The 22,332-nt window shown below is 31.4% G+C and overlaps 1 protein-coding gene across 2 annotated transcripts in view; it reads left to right on the forward strand.

Moving 5' to 3' along the window:
- The window catches only part of HisRS (histidine--tRNA ligase), a 51,205-nt gene that overhangs the window by 16,693 nt on the left and 12,180 nt on the right, over positions 1–22,332 (forward strand). For both annotated transcript variants that reach the window (XM_035353543.2, XM_035353542.2), the window contains 7 exons: positions 895–1,014; positions 10,025–10,246; positions 13,766–13,873; positions 14,001–14,099; positions 14,217–14,438; positions 16,667–16,739; positions 16,833–17,014. In XM_035353543.2, the coding sequence (XP_035209434.1) occupies positions 895–1,014; positions 10,025–10,246; positions 13,766–13,873; positions 14,001–14,099; positions 14,217–14,438; positions 16,667–16,739; positions 16,833–17,014 (1,026 nt within the window). The remainder of the gene's footprint in view (positions 1–894; positions 1,015–10,024; positions 10,247–13,765; positions 13,874–14,000; positions 14,100–14,216; positions 14,439–16,666; positions 16,740–16,832; positions 17,015–22,332) is intronic.

A 22,332-nucleotide genomic window follows, 5' to 3' on the forward strand; every position in this document is an offset into this window, starting at 1 on the left:
TTATATTTTTGTTTTAAAATTTGGTGGGATCTTGCAAACAAGAGTAATTTGATGAATGGAACTATAGAATGAGAAGAAGGAATTTAATTATCTTACTATGCAGAATAATTATAGTATTTAAATATTAAATAAACCACTTAAGTAATTACCACATATATAAACTGCATAACTGCTGCTAATTATACTAGACATACCTAGCTGAACAATTTCAGTTTAGGCCTATATCTTCTGTACTGATCAGTGATATGCCTGAAAAAACAAATAGGTAACTATGTATGATTAACAATGTTCGTGCACCCAAGCTAACAATACTGTTGTTTGTGGGGAATTCTGATAGAAGGGAAGAGGTAAACTAAGGTTTTTTTCCCAGACAAAATAAATATTGATTTGATTTCTTAAAATCAAACCTAAGAAGTAAAGATGTTCTCTCATTGTTGAGCAAGTAGGGTAATGTGTGAAGCCCATTTGCAGTTCAGAAATTCTTTGATCATTGTTTCTGTTATGATTTCAATACCGTAGATGTACAGACTTTATGTACTCTTAACTTGCATATATATGTTACTCATAACTTACATTTCATATTGGCTATGTAACAGAGTGACTGAACAAGTATACGACAAAGTCCATTCTGTTTCTGCCAAATCTGTCATTAGCTTTGAAGGTAATGAAAATTTGGGTGCTCTTACTGTTGCTTGTATATATTTCTATGCATGAATAATATGTATTTTATTTAAAATTAAAAGAAACCTTAGTATTGAAATTTTCTATTTTGATGTTCTGAATTTTACTTACATATTGATTGATATTTTTAAAGCATCAACAGAAAATAAATAAACCTTATTTTAAATAGGGAAAGGGAATGTAAAGTTACCATGCTTTTTGATGTTTTTTTAGGGTACTCGTGATTTTGGTCCTGCACAGATGGCTTGTAGAGAAAAAGTCTTTGAAAAAATTATAAAGTGTTTCAAGAGACATGGAGCTGAAACTATTGATACTCCTGTTTTTGAATTGAAAGTAAGTACTTTTTGTTTAGTTATAAGGTAATAAGCTTTTTGTGGCTTTCACTATTCATGATGATTTTCAGACTGCTAAATTTTCTCAGCTTTCTTAAGTCTCAGTTTCTTTTTTCAAATATATTAATCTGATTTATATTATTTTCCTATTTTACATAATCATTGAATTATTTTATCATATTTTGGTAATTTTAATGCTGTTTTTCATAGAATTTTCACAGAAAAATATGTACTTTCTGATTATCCACACCCGTACTGAAAAATTGTGAACTCATTGGCAACTTTGAGAAAATGTATAAACTTAATTCAGAAGTCAAACAACAAAAAATCAGTGTTATATTGTTGTTTGACTTCTGAATTAGTATTTGTTCGGCGTGTTATTGTGTCTTAATTTATAAACTTATTGGTGAACTTTTTGCCAAGTTAATGCAAAAAAGTTAACAGCTGTTATGGTGGCACACTAATTCCGTACAAAAGCAATCGTTATATAAAATTTAAGTCGCAAGAAGCATCAATAATAAAACACCATTTTTGAGAAATCTTTTTTGTACTGTTGTTCTCCCCATGTACATGGTAAACTCATTTTACTTAAAAAATATCAGAATTGCATAAACCCAGCATCCATATAACTTTGGCACTGCACCCTAGCCAAAACAGACATGTGTTAACATGCATGCTAGGGTTGCCTGATAAATACTTTTTAGCAACCTGGTGGGTGCAGCATATCTATTTTAATGATATACTGCTTTGCCTCATGAATAGTTTGTCACAAAGTCTCAGTAAGGGTGCACAAAATTAGAGAGTACCAAAGAAATATTATAATGTAATCCTAAACCAAAATCTAAATCAGAATTCTAATTACCTCTAAAGATTTATAAAACTGACTCTTAGCTCAGTTTTCAAGAACAGCAAATGCAGACTTCTGATGTATGAGAAAGTAATTTGGCACTTTCTGATTTTCTTCTCCTGGCAAAAAGTCGCAGACTTTTTTATAACTTAATTTTTCATCAAGCTAATGTGTGAAAGGTAGCAACTATTTTTGAAATCATGATGAGCTAAGATTCTGTACAAGACCATTCAATCAATAAAATAAAAATTAAAAAAAGTAATGAAACATTTACTTTTTTCAAGAAATCTTTCTTGTTTCACTGTTATTCTTCCTGTGTATACAGTGATCTGTTATAGTTAAAAAAGGATCAATCAAACTTGCACAAGTGTGTCTCCACATAGCTTCTTTATTGAGCATTGGTCAAAACACATATGTTTTACACATCTACTTGGTTTGTCAGAAAAAACTTGTTGCTGGCCAAGAGTCTTTCCCATGCTGAGAATTCTCCTTTAAATACTGCAGATAGTCAGAGTGAATAGGAAGAGGCACTCCAAATCATTAAATTCGGTTTTCTGCTAAGATTTCTGCAATAAATAAAGCTTCTGGATTAGAGAAAATGTAAACAAACAGATAATGTAATAACCATTTACTGAAGTATTTCATGGCAGCTAGGATATAGTTGTTACCCTTAGTTATATGTAAAGGTCTAAGAGTATCCAGAGCAGCCCTTTCGAATGTTGTTCCTGCAATGGCTCTGTAGTCTTCCTCATTTATGTGTTTGCAGGTGTTTTCAAGCAACACAGACATCACAGTATTTGTACCACTTTTCTATATCTGTGTGTCTTCGTTGCATTCAAAGGAAGCAACAGGACTGCTCTGATGCCTTTGACAGAATACTAGAGACTCGAGATCTTCGTAAGATCAACTGCCATCTAAAAGTCTTCATGTCATCAGATTCCAATTCGCAGTAGAGACTGACAGAAAGGGACCCACAAAGCCCAATATCTTTTTGTCATTGGATGAAAGGATGCCATATATTGCTAATTGGATTTTGCACTCCCATTAATGGTCACAAGTCAGGATCTCTCATTTGAACCTTTCTAAATTCTTTTCCTTTGCTTATGCATAGATCATTTGCTGATATTATATGGTTAATGCTAATTTGTCTGTTGATTGGGCCTCAAAACCATATTTTTCTTTACCGTTTTGAACTGTGTTTGCTTTTTTCTGTGCAAATTCTTTTGCAAGAGCATTATCTAGCTGTAGCAGGGTTCGTACGGTCCTTAAAAGTCCTTAAATTTTTTAAAATCTATTTTTGGTCCTTAAAAGTCCTTAATTTTAGCCAAAATCAGTAAAAGGTCCTTAATTTTAATCATCTGAAATTTCTCTGTTTTTGCGACTGCCATTTTGAGTGTGAATTAGCATTTTGGAGGAATATTTTTGGCAATTCACTGACCTATATGGTTATCTTTTGAATGGGTTCATGGGTTATAATTTGTTTCTATTTCTAATATAAATGATGGGATACTCGAGTTTATAAGCAAGAAGTGAAATCTAAGCATTTTAAAATTCATTTTTTCTAATAAAGAGCTCTTAAACAACATTTCGCTTTTGGAGTTGTGAATTCTTTTATTAAATGGTTCTAAATTTGACAACTTGTCAACGTTTTGGCGATTTTAAGATCAGTTTCTATAGAAAATTTTTAATTCCGAGATCTGAGAATTTTTCGGCGATTTTTTTAAAACATCATAACATTAATAAATTTCATTAAAATAATGGTAATATATTAGAATTATATATAAAAAAATAACATTAAAATAAAACATTTTTATTTTTCGCTGTCATATTATAAAGTTTCATTTTGGTAACTTATTATACAATATGTTAAATCTGAAAAATAAACAAGGTATACATAGACTCCAACCTTCAGCAAACCTTGTCAGTAGTCAACGCGCGAACGACATTTTTACAACTTTGAAAATGTGCGCGTAGCGTATGTTGTAATTAACCATTCATTAATTTTAAATTAATAATTAATTGTAATCAATTTTATTACATTTAAAATCCATATAATATAAAACTGAATAATTAAAAATATACCTTGTAAATTATATGCGCATTTAATTAGAAATTTTCTTTTAACTCCTCAAGCATTCACTAATAAAAAGTACTTCAAATCACTACTAATCATAGAAAAAATCAGAAGCTATAAATCATATCTTTATTCTGGATATGATTTCTACAGGGAAATAAAATTTAAATAACCAAGAATGATACATATAAGTATTAAACAAAATACGCATAATTTATGAATGCAAAGATTTATATGTAGCATGCTTAGCAAGCTTAAGTTCTGATTTTGAGAATGTTTTTTTATAACACAGTTCTTCATTTGCCTGCATATTTATTTTTTCAATCAAAACTGCTTCAAGAGTTTTAAGACCTAAATTTGGTCGAAATTCCGTCTGATTTTTTTTAACAATAGAAAAAATTCTTTCGCAAGCTGCATTTGAATGAGGTATTATTAAGACAGCAAGCATTACAGAAGGCAATACTTAGTATTTAATACACCCATTCATATTTTTTAATTTGGCAATTTCTCCCCATGCTATATCAATACGCAAATCTACAATTTCTTTCAAATCATCTACTTGATACATGGAAAATTCAATTTCTACTTGATTAAGACATTTTTTATCAATAATGGATGGAAAAGTATTCATCAAGTAAAGAACAGATGAAAATGAGACTTCAGTTCTCAAGTTGATGTCAGCAACTTCAGCATGTTTTAGAAATGGATCACTCAGTGGAAATTTATCAATTATATATGAACATGCAGTTACAAAAAAAGCTCGCACAGAATTGAAAAATGATTTCACTTCACTTTCATTCAACTTGGCATTTTTTAAATATAGTCTTGTTTCCGCACCAATCACTAAATTTTCATTTTCTTTTTGTTTACTATACTTCTGAAATGGAATAGACGTTAGAGTAACATCTTCATTTTCTTTAGAAATTACTGATGGTTTTACGAATCTAACAAATAAATTCATTAAAAGTTCAAAAAGTTCTCTTCTCAATTTATGTATATAAGGAGCTTGTTGTTGCAAATTAATATTTACTGTTATAAACAAAGGCAAAGTATTTTTCAAAAATAACAAGTACAATTTGGTAGTCGGTGACTGTAAAATTTTTTTAATGTTTTGCAATCTCTTTCCTTCATTCTCACTGTTATCTGGTTTATCTCCAAAAAAATTTATCACAGCATCCCACTGTTCCAAAATCCTTGTTATAGATTCTAAAAGAGACAACCATCTCGTACTGCAATATTTCAAAATTTTATGAGATTTTGCATTCGGTCCCAAAATTTGTTGAGGAACTTTGAAGCTATGCTTCCGTTTTGAACTTTTCTCCAAGTAAAAATATATATCTATTATCAACATTTCAATTTCTGAGCCAATTAATTTTTCAGTAGCTTTTTTTGCAGCTATATGCCAGAGGTGGCACGGATAACCTCGGGTGATTATACTTGGTTGATGCATTTTGATAAATGATGCTACACCTTTAAACTTTCCAATCATGTTACTAGCATTATCTGAAGAAAATGATAAGCAATTTTTCCATTCTAAACCTTTGTTTTTAAAGTTTTCATTTATACAATTAAAAATACCTTCTCCTGTATTATTCGTGCATTCTAAAATAGAAATCAATGAAGTAATTATCACTCCCTTTTCTCTTTACTGTAGTATGTTATAACCAATGGGTACAGTTTGTTATCATTGTTATCATTACTTCCATCAGTACTTAGAGAAAATGATGTACTGCACACTGATTTTATAATATCAGCAACAGTATTTTCTGCAAGCGTTTTCACAATAGCAGCAGTTTTGGTATGACCGCAGCTAAATTTTTTTGCTATGGCAGAATCCGGAAACATTGCTTTGAAAAGCTCTTTGGAATGATCCGAAACAGAAAGCGGTAGATTATGTTCAATTAAAAAACGAACAAAATAGCATTCGGCTTTTATAGGATCTGTTTAATCATCTTTTATTAAGAAATTTGTTATTTCTTTAGATTTTACGGTGCCAAGTTCTATATGCTTTTGAGAAAACACATGCCGTTTACAGTCATCTTTTCCGCCATGAGCAACTGAGAAGTCTTTGTTGCATACACTGCAGTGTGCGTGATTCACAGAAATTTCAGACGCTTTAATGCATGGAAATTCTGAAGAATATGAATCTTTAAACTTCTGCTTTGATAATTTTGGCTTCTTCGTTCGAGGCAGCATTATGATTAAAAATCTTTCACCTGATTCACAGTTCACAAGACACACGCTAAGCTCTCGCCGTAAACTACACAATGCAGCCGAATGCAGCCTAAACACGCATCAGCGAGGAACCTGGGAGACAGACAATTGGGTGGAACTATTGATAAGTCGTTAACGGTTGGAGTTACTGATCTACGATTGGCTAATTCTTCAAAACTAGGAACGCACTCAACACGTGATATATGATAACACGAGTATTCAGCCAATCATCGGATGAATTAGTTGGTTCCGTTTTGCGTACTGGTTCTCCTGCTCTTGTTTCTGTAAAATCCGTAGTTTTTTCCATACTTTTCGTAGCTCGTAGTTTTTCATGAATTTCCGTAGAAACTACGGAGAATCCGTAGTGGTTGGAGTCTATGGGTATATAGCTATAAAGCATAATTCACGAAACAGCTCTTAGTAAAATCAAAATTAGCTATGCAATTATTAAAATGTCTTCTTTTTAATTTTTTCATAGTAAGCGTTTTTCCCATGTAATTGTCTCAGATTACATCATCCAACACCCATCAAGTAACCATCAACACCATCAAGTAAAACTTATTCTTTGCATCTACTGAGACTTATATATAAAACAACTTATCACCTCTGGCGCTTTAATGGCTTATTGGAACCTTAAAGTATATTAACTGGGTTACAACCCCTGAAACTCTACACAAAGCTATGACATTAACTGCATTAAGCAGAGCTTGACTAACTTTTAACGCTTGCCTGCCGTGCCTACATCAGGCCTTTCAGGTTTGTTTCAATCAGCAGGTCTCTCTATAGAGAAGCAGCAGAGGGGCAACATTCAGTCTTTTGTTATGAATTATGCTGATTATGATCTCATTTTAAACTATGCCGTTTGACATAAAATCTCCCTATTATTTGCTAAACCTCTAGATAGACTGACCAAGTATGTGACAAAATAAGACATTAATAGAACGTAAATGTCTCTTATCTTCTTTTAAATATGTCCAACTATTATAAGTGTAAAATATTTAATGCTACTTGATAAACTGCATGAAGTTTATTTTATTTATTTTATTCTCAAACTTATTAATAATTATGTTGGTTAATTCATGTTTAGTAATAATGCATACTACTTTGGTATCTATTTTATTTCTAGGATGGTATTACAAAAGTGAAATTCAGGCATAGAATAAAATTTTTATTGAATTTATTCAGTTCCCATTTGCTCATAGGTCCTTAATTTTTTTCATTAATGCTTCTTAAAAGTCCTTAAAAGTACTTAATTTCCGTGGGCAGAAATGTGTACGAACCCTGTGTAGATATGATGGAAATTTTTACAGCCTTCTTCTGATAACAGTGTGTATTTCATTTATGCGTTCATTGAATGGGGAGAAAATAACAAAGAAAATCACGACCCCTGAACAGAGAAAAGTAATTTCTTCAAAGGAATATGTGTCACTTTTGTACTTATTTACTGATGCAAGATTACATTCAATTTGTTTAAATTTATGTTTGATTTAAAAATCAGATTTTGTCATCACTTAAAATCTTTGAAATGCTAACACAGAAGGATCAAATCTTTTTATTTAAAATTCTTCTTATCAGGACTCTCAGTATAACTGATGAAAAGGGATGCTTTCTGAAAAAGTGCCGAATTTTGGTAAATCTAGTTAAAGGGTCTGAGAAAAGAAGTCACTTGGATTATTTTCCAACCTCTTTGATGACACAAAGATCAAAATTCTACACTGATTAGTTTGATTTATGAGAATGCAGTGTAATGTTGTTTACCAAACAAATCCTTTTTGATTGAACTGGAGGTTGTGTATTGTGCATCCTTTGTCATAAAATAATTAAGCATGAAAATGCTGAGGAAAATTCCTTTGCTTTAACATAAATATGTGTATAATACATGTTTTAATATTATTTTAAAACACAACCATTTCTTTTCTATTAATTTATTTGTACTCACTTTCATTGCAATTAAATGAATTTACATACTGAAATTGCAAAAGAACAACAGCATGTCAGATTTTTTAATGCAAATTCATATCATTTCTTTTCTTTAAATTCTTCTTATGTACATACTAAAATGGAAGTAAAAAATGTGACAAGGGGAAAAAATTACACAAATAAAAAGAACTAATATTTGAATCGAAATCTGTTGCACCAGGGGTTAGAATGTAATGTTATATATGTAATAATTATATTAAGTAAATCAACTTGTAGAATGATATACTAGGAAGAAGATAGACAGATGACAAGAGAATAGTATCTTGAATTTCCTCACCAATGATTTGAAACACTAACTAAATTCTGTTGATACATGTACAAAAACAAATAAAAAATATGTCTATGAGAAAGTATGATGAACATAGTCGCTGCCAGATCTGATATGATATGCCCATTCATGCACACAAAGATCCTGTCTTCATTTTGATGCTTTAAATTATTTTCTGTTTTATTATTTAAATATAGATATAATAGATCACTTTTAGCAGTAAATAAATTCACCCAGTATATTCGCAGTTTTTAAACATATATTTGTGCTTTGAGAAATAAGTAATCCATTTCAGTATGCCATGTGTATTATTTAATTCCTTCATGTATGCCAAATACTTAATATTGCAAGCATTTGCTATAGCAATACTAAGGTAAGGCAATCAACAATGAGTTATCTTGTAGCTAGCAAGCAAATGCAGTTTCCCAACTATGTGTATTTTCGTAGATGGCAGCAAACTTGTCAACAAAAATAAATAAACTCAAAATCTATAATGGAAAGAAAAACAGAAAATACTGTTGTATATAACAATGAAATTTAAAAAAGAATCAAGTAATTTTGTACTTATAAGTTAAGACACATGAATCAAAAGCTTAATTTACTCTGCAAGTAATGCCGTGCTGCTAAAGAAATGAATACAGTATTAGATTATGTATTCATATATAGCTATTTCACATTTCCTTGGAAATTATCAGGTTATTTCTTAATCAGATCATGAAGGAGCAAAACTTCTGTATTTGGAATGACAGTGCTGCATATAAAACGTAAATTGCAGAAAAGTACTGAACTAATATCTTTTTAATCATTTTTGTTTTGAAACAAAGCAAAGAATTGTTATTATAATCTGTGAAAAATTCAAAATGAGAATAGGTTATTTTGATGGAAAATTTAAAAATTAATAGAAGTAAAGTTATTATAAAAAGGCCCAAACATTTTTTAAAACTCTCCGTAAATCAGTTAAGTTACCGATTCTGAATAAATTAGTTTAACAGTTTTTTTTTTTTTTTTTCCATTTTATCCATTGGTGTAAGCAATAAAATTAGTTTTTTTTAAAATTTATTCATTAAGAGAAGATATGTGGTGTAAATTATTTAGTTACTAAATGAAACTAGTTGGAACAAGGAAACCACTTTGAGTTTGACTGTATGTGTGCCAAATTTCGGAGTGTAGGTATTTCCATCTTTGTGTCATCAGTACACATACCCCAGAACTATATGTGTGCCAGATTTTTGGGATAAGTATGTCCATCTCTTTGTACATCTAATAAACACACCCACACAGGCACTCTCTATTTTATTATTATAGATACTGGGACCATAGAGATAATTTTTCTTTCTGTGAAATTTACCAAAAAACAAGGAATGAACTTATCCAATCATAACGCTTTTACAAATTATTTTTTTTTTTTAAACTTTTGTAGTGATAGATGACAGTATATGGCAATATGTATAAGAAGCAGACTTTCATTTAGCTCTGAGAAATTTTTAGCTGTGTTGCAAATGTAGAAAAACTAACTTGCAAATGTTTAAATTTTCCTTTCGTAATTTGCTCATGCATTGTTGACAGTGATTTTAAAGATGTGTCTTTTGATTCCCTTAAAAAATAATAATAAAGGCATTTTTTTGTAGGAAACATTGACTGGAAAATATGGTGAAGATAGTAAGTTGATCTATGATCTTGCTAATCAAGGAGGTGAAATATTGTCATTAAGATATGACCTAACTGTTCCGCTAGCTAGATATCTAGCTATGAATAAAATAGCAAACTTGAAGAGGTATCATATTGGAAAAGTTTATCGCCGAGATGCCCCATCTATAGCAAAAGGTCGTTACAGAGAATTTTACCAATGTGTAAGTATTTCTAAAGATTTTCTTCAGACTCTTGATTACTAATTGTTGAATAGTTGATATAAACATTGGGATGGGTAAATATTTTTAAAATACTATTTGCAATTATTAATGTTTAAAAAGCTTGCCAATGATTTTAATTTCATTATTTTTATTATTTCTGTTCAGTTATGTGTTTGTAATTACATAATTATGGGTCAGTATCAAATGCCTTAGAACTGATAACTCATGAGCTTGCTGCAAATAAAGCTAAACCTAAGCAAACTTCAAGAAGTTGATGTGCTTCTAATACATTTTCAAATATTTGGCTTCAAAAACTTATGTAGTGGTACCTCACCTCATGATCATATGTACAGACTGAAAATATCCCGTATAATAAACTCATTCCACATTATGATCCACACAAAAGTTTCTTCTCGCATTAAGAGCAGGGAGCTAAACTTGTTTTACTTTCTACTTACCACTTAAATGATAAAAAATTTTCATAAACAAAATAATGAATGAAGGTCTAGAAGATAAACATATTTCTTACTATTATATTACCTCTGAACTACAGCAAAATCTTGAACAAGAATATGAGGAAACTGAGAAATTTCTTTTGATGAGGAGGAGAAGAATACAAAGAATGCATGCTTGATGAAATCATCAGGAACCTTCTTAAGAAAAAGGAAATTGGGCACTCTTAGAGAACTTTTTTAGATACAGACTTCAGTCTGAAGGCAGATAGATGTGCAAGATAATAAGAGACAGTTAAGTCTTCCACCTCCAGTGTAAGACTGGGGAGATTCAGGCTAAACTAGATTAAAGAACTATGAATATATAGATAGTACATAGAATGTACTTTTTAAGTAATAAATTAGTAAATTATAATCAGTGTTTTTTGAATAAACTAGTAATGGTTTAAATGATTTATATATATATATATATATATATATCTTCCATGATTTTGAATTGGAGTTGGGAATAGATTAAAATTATTCCCTGAATAACCTATGGAAAACAGTATCCTGTATAACGAATGAGATTGTGGAATAGATTAACTTTGTTATGCAAGGCATTGTTACTATACTGTGACAAAATTATGGTAGTATTAAATCTTAAAATATTGGTATCCATGCAGCATCTGGGAATTGTCAATGTGTATGACTCTTTCTTTTAAGTAAAAAAAAAAAAAAGTTTAGTAAATAATGTTTTATATAACAAAACACTTTGTTTAATGATGCTAAAATCATGAATATCCATTGCTTTACATCCCATGAACAAAGCCTAAAAGCAAGTGACTTACATAAGTGTGAATTAAGCCTGAAAGATATCATAAATCGGACTCGATTGCAGGCAAATACTTTCAATGTTTTCACACTTAGGGCTTTTTTTAAATCTATAATATTGTGCTTCTAGACAAGACGTCAGACTAGGAGGGGAACAATGGAGATGTAGAGTAGTTACTGGAGAATTTTAAAAATGAGCTGAATATAAAAGAGCAACAACAATTTCAAAAGTAGCAACAAAAGACGTTTGTGGAAGGATTGTTTACAGGAAGGGGGGGAGAGAATTCTTTTCTCTACTATGCAAAATTTTTGTAAAATGAGGCAATATGCAATGTTTTCAAGCAATGATATAACTTGAAAAGCAATAGCAAGCTACAATATTAATATTTTCACTGGCAATGTCATATCTTGTTTTGGAAACATTTTAAAATGAGGCAACAATAAATCACAATTTACAAATTTTGAGCAAAATGGAGACTCGGGGAATCTAAAGTAGAGAGAAGATAAAAGAAATACCTCCAGAACATCTTAATCATTCTCATTTATACCGTTTATTCTTCTTCGTGGATGCAGAGTAAAATTAAATTTTCTTCTACTTTATCTGCATAATATTGCACTTATCTTTCATCTTTTATATTTATTAAGCTCTACTGATTTGAGGTTATCAATTTGAGCTCAAAGGTCTGCTGTAACTATTAAATTAGGGATCATCTATGGATGAGAAAAGAATTTATGCATTTTACATTAATTCCTATCAGAAAAATTGTTTCAATTTACACATGTACTAGTTGGTGAACAGCTTTCAGGAATGAATAAAATTCATGTACTGAGGTTTAACTGTATTCATCTAATGAAGTATCTTTTCATTAGTCATTATCTTTTTTAAAAATATTTGGAATTTCAAAGTAATTGGTCATTTTACTGGCACCCATATAATGAACTATTTTAACTTGCTTGTGAAATTTAAAGCTTCTATCAGCAGAATTTTTTTTTTTGCTTCTTAGGACTAAAGGTAATTACAAGCATTTTAAGAATATTTTTCTCCTACTTTGCCTTCAGATTGAATACATATTATAAACTGTCAACTTAAAAATAAATGTATCAATTATAGTAATGTCAGAAAAGGAAATTGCCTTTGGCATTGATTTGAGATACATTACCAGCAATGCAGAGAAGAATGAAAATGTAAGTTCAAACCACCTAGAAATGTCAATAGAAAAGAAATACGTCAGTGTGACAATCAAAATCGCAATAACAACCCTGTATTTAACGTACATATATTAAAACACTCGATCAATTTCGAGGGCAGCTAAAGGTCCCTCCTCATCAGGAGAACGAAATTACTAGAAAGGGGAAAAAAGAAGAAAAATAAAGCATCGGCAAAGGAGTCTCAGAAACATGTGATCGTTATCAGCACTGCACGTGGCCGTAACCGGATTTTGAATCAGCGTTACACTGGCCGCCTACTTTTTTCTTTCTTTTAAAAGTAGGCGGCCATTGTAACTCTGACGTAAAAAATGAGCAATACCCTCACCAGAACTCGGAACCTGGACCTCTCAAATACGCTAACCATTACACCATGAAGGCATGTGGAAAGGAGAGAGAAAATTCCCCCTTTTATAAAGCAACTAGGGATTAGGAGACTCAATAAACAAATCCTAGTGGTGAAGAATCATCCATCACCTTTTAGTTCCAGCACTAACTGTAGAATCATTAGAGGGTTTTTTTTTTAATTATTATTATTTTTTTGATGCGGAAGATGTGAAAAGTGTGTAATGCTCTCACCGTTACTCGAACCTCGGGCTTCTTGAATACTCACCGAGGGTGCTGTGTGGAAATGCTGGTCACTTTTGGATATGGTTCAGAGAGAATTTCACTAAATACTTGTTTTAAAAAGAAATGTGAAATCTAATTTTTATTCCTTTAGAAATTAATAATGTAAGTCTTTTCAACCAATTTAAGAAAAGCGAATGATAGTTTGATTGCAAATTTGGGTAATGTAGATATTTATGTCATTTTATCTCTCTAAAAAGAGCAAAATTATGTATTATAATTTATAGTTTTGAAACCATTCATCAAACGAAATGGCAAAACTGTGATATGTTGCATGCCTATGTTTAAAAAATTTAAAAAAATTTTGATATAAAAGTTATATTTTCTTCCTGTCCTCTTGAAAAGATTTTTTACATATATGTTTAACATATTTATTTTTAAAAAAATATTGATTTTTACATTGTTTTCCCCATTTTCTCAGGATTTTGATATTGCTGGGCAATACAGTGAAATGATTCCTGATGTGGAATGTGTTCGAATAATGAAAGAAATCTTGAGTGACCTAGATATTGGCGACTACACAATCAAAGTTAGTTCTTTAGATATTACAAGAATATTAGTATTTGCTTTTAAAACAGTTCATTACTTTTGTTTGTAGCAGGGAAGTTATGTGCATTTTAATATATTATGTAATGCATTTATATATTTTTGTACAGGTAAATCACAGGCAAGTTCTTGATGGCATGTTTGATGTTTGTGGTGTTCCTGCTGATAAATTTAGAACGATCTGCTCATCTGTTGATAAACTTGACAAAGTAAGATTTTAAATAATGTGAATTTTTTATGTTGAGTCTTTTGAAATTTGAAATGTTTGTTTATAAACTTAGAAACTTATATAACTTAATTTTGTTTGAATTTTTCTTTTTTGGCAGACAGAATGGGAAGAAGTTAGGGCTGAAATGGTAAATGAGAAAAATTTACCTGAAGATGTAGCTGATAAAATTGGTCAGTATGTTAAAAAACATGGTGGTGCAGAGTTAGTAGATGAACTGTTACAGTCAGGAGATCTTGCTCAGAACAAATTAGCAAAACAAGGTTTAGAATCTATGAAGCTGTTTTTCGTTTATTGTGATTTGTATGATGTATTGGACAAGGTAATTATTTTAATGATTATTAATGCTATTTTTTCAAGTCAAATTATACATATTTTGCTGATATTTAAAGTGTATTACAGGGTTTGCAGTGGTCCTTACAAGTGCTTATAAGTTTTTATATTTGAAAATAAAATATAAAGGCCCTTACAGGTGTTTACTTTTCCCCTAAAGCATTTATTTTTTGTTTTTTAGTACTTATTGTTTGCTTTTAGTGCTTTAAAAAAAAAAAAAAAGAAAGAAAGAAAGAACGTGCATCTTTGCATCTTTTCCCCGTACCAAAGCTGAACTAAATAAACTCTTTTCTCCCTTATCTGGAATGCAGATGGTGAATCATACTCCCAGAAATAGCTATACGCCCCTTTCTCTGCATTAACGTAACCTTTGGTGTCTGCGAATACAGACAGGTGCACGTCGTTCTATTGGTCAAAGAATTGCAAAAGCCATAGAAAATTCTGGTACATTCTTTATTCTTTTCCTCCCACCCAAGACTACACATGTTTGAATTTCTCTCAAGATTTAAATAATTTGCATTCTCATTCCGCATGGTCAGATCATATTCTCGTTTATTATGATCGTTATGCTTATATTATGAGCATATGTATAAATATTTATAATAATATATTTGCAGTAACTGCTAAAGTATAGATACACTTCAAAAATGGGTAAATGTGTTTTAACATGAATTAACTTTCTAAGAAATAATATTCGAAATGACGTAAATAAAGTGAAAATAATCGAATAGTCAAAATAATTTCATTTTTTTTGCCAATGCATTACACAGTACGGAAGTTGGGGGGGGATCCTCCTCTTTTTCCGCAAAATCTTGAATATTGAAACCGTTACAGTTAGCAGCAAAACAAGCAACAGATGTTTTTTGGTTGGTCACTTTCCATTCTGAATTGAATAATACCAACCCAAGCAAAGAATGATTCTATTCTGGAAATTTAGCACAGTGTAATGTATTTTGCAGTAATTGACAAAACAGATAATCTTCTTAGTAAAACATAAATTTTATTTTTAGTTTACGGAGATAGATAATTTGTATACAAATCTTAAGTGGCAAAATTTTCATACATCTACTAGCTGGTCAAACTTCAGAATTATCATTTTTAAACAATTTCTTCTGTTGCTGAGCAACAGGTACCTCATATAAATATGGCGTTGCCACTTCAATAATTAATATAGTTATTTTTTAAATAACAAGATATTACAACAGTCTGTTCAAAATTAGAATGAAAAACACTCCCAGATTAGTATGTCTCTTTCTTCTCCTTCATTTAGTTATTTATTCTCCGAATACCTGCAGCTGTTGATTCTGATTGCGTAATATCATGTGCGGAAGAATTAAGGTGCATGTATTGTGCAATAACGTTTGCGATATTTTGCAAAGATAATTGATTTTGATGTTCAGTCTGAGATTTGATTATGAGCACTTAAAAGTTTTACTGTGCTTGCTAAGTAGAATATTTTTCAGTTCCGTTGGGCTATTTCTATATGATGCACATATCAAAATGTCAAAAGCATTATTTAGCCAAAAAATTTAAAGAACGGCTACAATATACCCTTCCAGTTATGCTAAAAAAACCGGAGTTTTCACATATTCGGCAATTTCTGAGTATGATAAGCTAGTTAAGCTTTTTCTGTTAAAAGATGATTGCATGAAGCAATTTCCTGTCTTCTGATTTCAGAAATGTTCTTATTTTTACTTAAATTACTTTGCTTGCAGTATCTGTTAAGAGAAAACTGTTATGCAATAAAAATTTAGAAAATGTTCAGAATTTTGATTTTAAGTTAAATTATTTAAATATTAATATACGTGGAAAAATAAATTGTATTTATTTTTAGGTGGCAAGCGAATATAATAAATATGGCTTATTATTTATTTTCTCTATTTTGAACTGAAATTTCATCTTTAAATCTTGTAACATAGTTTAGTTCTGCATAGTTTTCGTCCTCTCTTTGTAAACTAGTTTTGTAAATTGAACTGCTATTTAAAATTTAAAAAAAAAAAAAAAAAAATGTAATTATTTTCCATGGTTGAGGTAATACTCATTCTCTCTTAATACTGAGTTTCTCATATTTTAAATTACCAGTCTATTTTTTCTTTAAAGGTTGTGCAGTTGTGTATAATGTAATTAGACATGTGCTTATTTTTTTTTCTTAAAATGTGCTTATAGGTGTTTATTTTTTTTAACTAAAATGTGGCTACTAACCCTGTATTATTATAGGTGTGTTTTGATCTGAGTTTAGCAAGAGGTCTTGATTATTACACAGGGATCATTTTTGAAGCTGTATTAACAGGTATTTTGAATAATAATAGTAATATTGATTTTCAAATGTTATAACCATTGTTGAAAAATTTTTGATAACATTTTTCAATGAAAACTTTATTAGGGAATCAATCTAATCTCAGTGACATGGATGGTGAGTCGACAAGAGTTGGCAGTATTGCAGGCGGAGGACGTTATGATAATCTAGTTGGAATGTTTGACTCAAAGCACAAGAATGTATCTTGTGTTGGCATGAGTATTGGTGTGGAACGCATTTTTGCCTTAATGGAATCAAAGCTAAAACTGGTATGCTCTAATTAACATTTCCTGAAACATTTTTATTCAGGTTTAAAATAACTTGTAGCATAAAAATTATTTAATATTTGATTATACTATGAAAATATGTCATTCTTTCTAATAGAAAAGTTAACATTAGAAATATCTTTACCTTAGTCTTCCTCCCTATCCATAATATTTATTGACCAAACCTAGGTCCAGAATCTTATATCACAATGATAAACTACCATCTCTCTAGTGGCTGTGTGTGAGGATACTCAGTCTTTGTGGCTTCTCTCAAATGTTATCTTGTCAGTTACTCTATTAACTGACCACAAGTTAATAGAATAACTGACCACAAGTTATTATTCGTGTGCATTGTTCAGCGCAGGTTTGCCATGCTGAAAAGTTCACTCAAATTCCTAACATTTACTTGATTGGAGAAAGGCTTGGAAGCATGCCAAAGGAGTGTTATAACCCTGTGCAAATACTCCTTAAAGATATCCTCTGTTTGCCAATGTGCATTATATATTGAAGCTTAACTGACGTGCAACATTACAATAGTTGAATATTATTAACATAACATTAGCCTACAGTGCAAAAATTGACTTGAGCGGATACCATAAAATAGTGATGTGATAGTATATTTGGGGTCTGATTAATGGCTAGACAACCAATTTAGAAAAATAAAATTCTTTTAATGTATCAAAATACATACATAGTGATAAAATAACAGGAATTTCAGCTATGAGTAAAATGCGTACATGAACTTGTTAAAACAGAAGGCAAAAGTTTTTTTTTTTTTTGCAGTCGCTCAGAGGTGAGATGCTTATCACACATGTACGAGCAGAACTCGAAGTGCCGAAGGAATGCAGTCCCACACCATCTCCCTTCCGGGGAAAAAAATGTGCTAAAAATCTGAAAAACAGAGGAAAAAAATTAGTTTTCCACAAACCGTTTAGGAAGATGCACACGACGTCCTGAACGAGTTTGATAATTTGCTTTCTCAGGAGCACATTTTTCAGGTGGCTGTTCGTTTACTGGATAGGTTGGTTGCTGTGATGAGGTCTTATCTACATCAGTTAAACTAAAATTTCAAATACTTCATTTGGGACTAAATAAGTAGGTTTTACTTTGTCGATAGATACAGTGATATCATGTCCTTGTTTAGATATGGTAAAAGTTTTATCACCAAGTCGACATACTTTGTACGGACCAGTGTAAGGTATATGCAACGAGGGTTTTACTGTGTCTACCCGCAGAAAAACATGAGAACATTTATCTAAGTGTTTATACACAAAGATCTGTTTTTTAGAGTAATTGGTAGTAGCAGTCAGACAAAGATGTTCTAGATTATAATTCAATTTTTTAGGAAGTCTCTCCTCGGAATGTTGCTCTCAGGAGGCATAAAAAATTGTCCCGGAAGACACGGAGTTTGGCCATACACCAGTTTGGCTGGAGAGCAGTTAAGTTCCCCTCTGAAAGCGGCCTGAAGTCCCAGAAGAACTGAAGGCAATACGATAGTCCAGTGTTCGGAAGTGTAACACATTGTGGATTGTTTAAGGGATCTGTGCCACCTTTCAGTGATGTCGTTGGTTTGTGGGTGACATGCGGGAGTGTGAGAAAGGCGAATACCAAAGTTCTTGACTAGTTCTTGAAAGAATTCACTGCGAAAATTGGCTACCACAATGAGTGATGATCTGGGCAGGCACACCGAATCTTGAGATCCAGCCAGCATAAAGAGCAGTGGTGACGGTCTCTGCCCGTCACCACTGCATCCTTTTTCATTCTGAGCCAGACAAATAAGTCACTAATTAACTTCAACATTGTTTTAGGTCCAGGATGGGAAAGATTATGCAGAGCTGAAAAGACAAGTTTTCTATGACTATCTGGAACAAAAGGACAGATTTTACCATGCGAAATGTCGCAATACACTTCTGTACAACTCTCAGGCATTTTTAACTTCTTTAATTGCAGAACTGGATTTTCTTTGTCTAAAAAGTATTGGAGCACAGTGTCACTCTGTTATGCTTTCGACATAGATTCATAGTTAATAGGAATGACATTAGCAACCATTTCGATGCGAGAAAGAGCATCAGCTGGTCTATTTTCAGCACCACTCACATGTTAAATATCAGTAGTGAACTGACCAACAAAATTAAGTTGATTAATTTGTCGTGGAGAGAGCTTGTACTTTTGGAAAAATGCTTTTGTGAGTGATCGGCTTATGATCTGTAAATACTGTAAAGGTCGTACCTTCAAGCAGATATCTGAAGTATTTGATAGTGGCAAATATTGCTAACAGCTCTGTCGTACATACTATACTTTTGTTCAGTATCGCTCAATTTTCTGAAGAAAAGTCCTAATGGATCCCATGTTTGTGTATTGAGCTGTTGGACGCAAGCGCCTATGGCTTTGTCTTATGTGTCGCACATGAGAGCAATTTTCTTTTTTGAGTATGGGTGGACTAAAGTTGTAACCTGTGTCAGAAGCTGTTTACATGACTCAAAGGCTGTTTCAGTGTCTATTGACCAATTTAAAAGTGTTTTGTCATTTTTCTTACAATTTCCGAGCATGCCATTTAAAGAAAGTTGAATTCCAGCAGCGTGGTCTCCTATCGAAATTAAGAATTCCCCCAAAAAGTGTGATTTTCATTAACAGTTTTAGATTTGGGAAAATCTTGGATAACTTTAATTTTTTCTGGCAAAGGAATGGTTTTATTTTTGTTGATAATGTGACCTAAAAATTTTACGTGTTCTGCAGCAAATGGGCATTTAGGAAGGTTGATAGTCAAATTATAACATTTTAATCTCTTAAAAACTTCTTTGATATGAAGTATATGTTCATCGAGGGATGATGAAACAATCAAAATATCATCCATATAGACGAAACAGAAATTTAACTCTGACAGAATTTGATCGAGTAATCTTTGCATGGTTTGCGCAGCATTACGTAAACCAAATGTCATGTAGTTGAACTCGAATAATCTGAAGCAGGGTTCGTAGCGGTCCTTACAAGTGCTTATAAGTCCTTATATTTGAAAATAAAATATAAAGGCTCTTATAGGTGCTTACTTTTTCTTTAAAGCCCTTATTTTTTTGTTTTTAGTGCTTATTTTTTGCTTTTAGTGCTTTTTTTTAATCCTTTGTTTTTAATGAACGCGCATTTTTCCCCTGTACCAAAGCCGAAACTAAATAAACAACTTTTCTTCCTTATATGCAATGTCAGATGGTGAATCATACTCCCGGAAATTGCTTTCCCCCCCTTCCTCTGCATTAAGGTAACCTATGGTCCGCGTGAGAGTACAGACAGGTGCACGTCGTTCTATTGGCCAAAGAATTGCGAAAACGGTAGAAAAAAAAAATATAATCATTAAATTTTGTAATATAGTTATATATTTGGTATTCTTTTCCTCCCACCCAAATACTACACACGTTTGAATTTCTATCAAGATTTTAATAATTTGCATTCTCGTTCCGCGTGGTCAGTTCATATTCGTGTTTATTGTGATCGTTATGCTTATATTATGAGCATATGTATGAATATTTATAATAATATAGTTGCAGTAACCGCTGAAGTATAGATAAACTTCCAAAAATGGGTGTGTTTTTACACAGATTAGCTTTCTAAGGAATAATATTCGGAATGGCTTAAATAAAAGGAAAGTAATCGAATAGTCAAAATAATTTCATTTTCTTTGCCAATACATTATACAGTATGGAGGCTGGGAGTTTCTCTGCAAAATCTCTAATATTGAAGCAGCGGACTTTTTTTTGTCACTGTCCAATCTGGATTGAATAGGACTAAAAGTTTTTGCGGTCTACCCAAGCGAAGATTGATTCTATTCCGGAAATTTAATACAGTCTGTTGAAAATTAGAATCAGAAATACCCCAGATTAGTAAGTCTCTTTCTTTTCCTTTATTTAGTTCTTTATTCTCCGAATACCGGCAGGTGTTGATTCCGATTGCGTAATATCACATATGGAAGAATTATGCCGCATGTATTGCGCAATAATGTTTGCGGTATTTCGCATTGATAAATTAATGTTCAGTCTGAGATTTGTTTATGAACACTTAAAAGAGTTTTACTGTGCTTTCTAAGCAGAATATTTCTCAGTTCCGTTGGTTTTTATATGATGCACATATCGAAATGTCAAAATCATTTATTTAGCCTAAATTTAAATCTAAAGAACGGCTACAGTCTCCCCCACTTCTCTTTTTCCCAGTTACTATCCGGAAATTTCCGAGTATGCGAGTTAGTTAAGCTTTTACTGTTAAAGGATGACTGCATGAAGCAATTTCCTGTCTTCTGATTTCAGAAATGTGCCTCTTTTTTACTTAAATTACTTTGTTTGGGATATATGTTAAGGGAAAACTGTTATGGTATGAAAATTTAGAAAACGTTCAGAATTTTGATTTAAGTTAAATTATTTAAATATTAATATGAGTGGAAAAATAAATTGTATTTATTGTTAGGTGCCAAACGAATACAATTAATATGGCTTATTATTATTATTTATTTTCTATATTTTCAACTGAAATATCATCATTAAATTTTGTAATATAGTTTAGTTCTGCATAGTTTTTTTTCCCTCTCATTGTAAACTAATTCTGTAAATTGAACTGTCATTTAAAATTTAAAAAAAAAAAAAAAAAAAGTTAATTGTTTTCCATTGTTGAGGTAATGCTCATTCTCGTAATAAATATTGCATTGCTCATATTTTAAATTACAAGTCTAATTTTTCTTTTAAGGTTATGCAGTTGTGTATAATGTAATTAGACAGGTGCTTATTTTTTCCTTAAAATGTGCTTGAAAAGTGCTTATAGGTGCTTATTTTTTTAACTAAAATGTGGCTATGAACCCTGTGAAAGGAGTGACTATTGCCATTTTTGTCCTCTTTATTCATTGGTATGTGGTGATATGCCTTCTTGAGGTCTAATGTTGAAAAAACAGTTTTATTGCTCAAATTAGATGTAAAATCATGTAGATGTCTAATTGGATAATTATTTGGAACAGTGATTGAATTTAATTTACGGTAGTCCTGCAAGGCCACCAAGACTCATCCGTTTTGTTTTGTTTTTTTACCATGTGGAGAGGACTACAAATGCCTTTTTGCACTAAATAAGTGAATTCTGCTTTTGTGGCAGCCAATTTGTCAGGCGCTTAGCCTTAGCTGCTATTGGAGAACCTTTAGTTTCGATTACGTGCGTAATTCCAAGAGTATTGTTATCCAAAGGCTGTTTTAAAACATCTTGAAACAGAGAATCATATTTTTTATAGAAAAGTAAATTCTTTTAATGAATCGAAATATGTACATAGTGATAAAATAACAGAAATCTCAGCGACG

Source organism: Stegodyphus dumicola, chromosome 10, assembly GCF_044657685.1.
Source record: "Stegodyphus dumicola isolate Sdum_Otavi_A_Nest chromosome 10, ASM4465768v1".
NCBI classification, from domain to species: Eukaryota; Metazoa; Arthropoda; class Arachnida; order Araneae; family Eresidae; genus Stegodyphus; species Stegodyphus dumicola.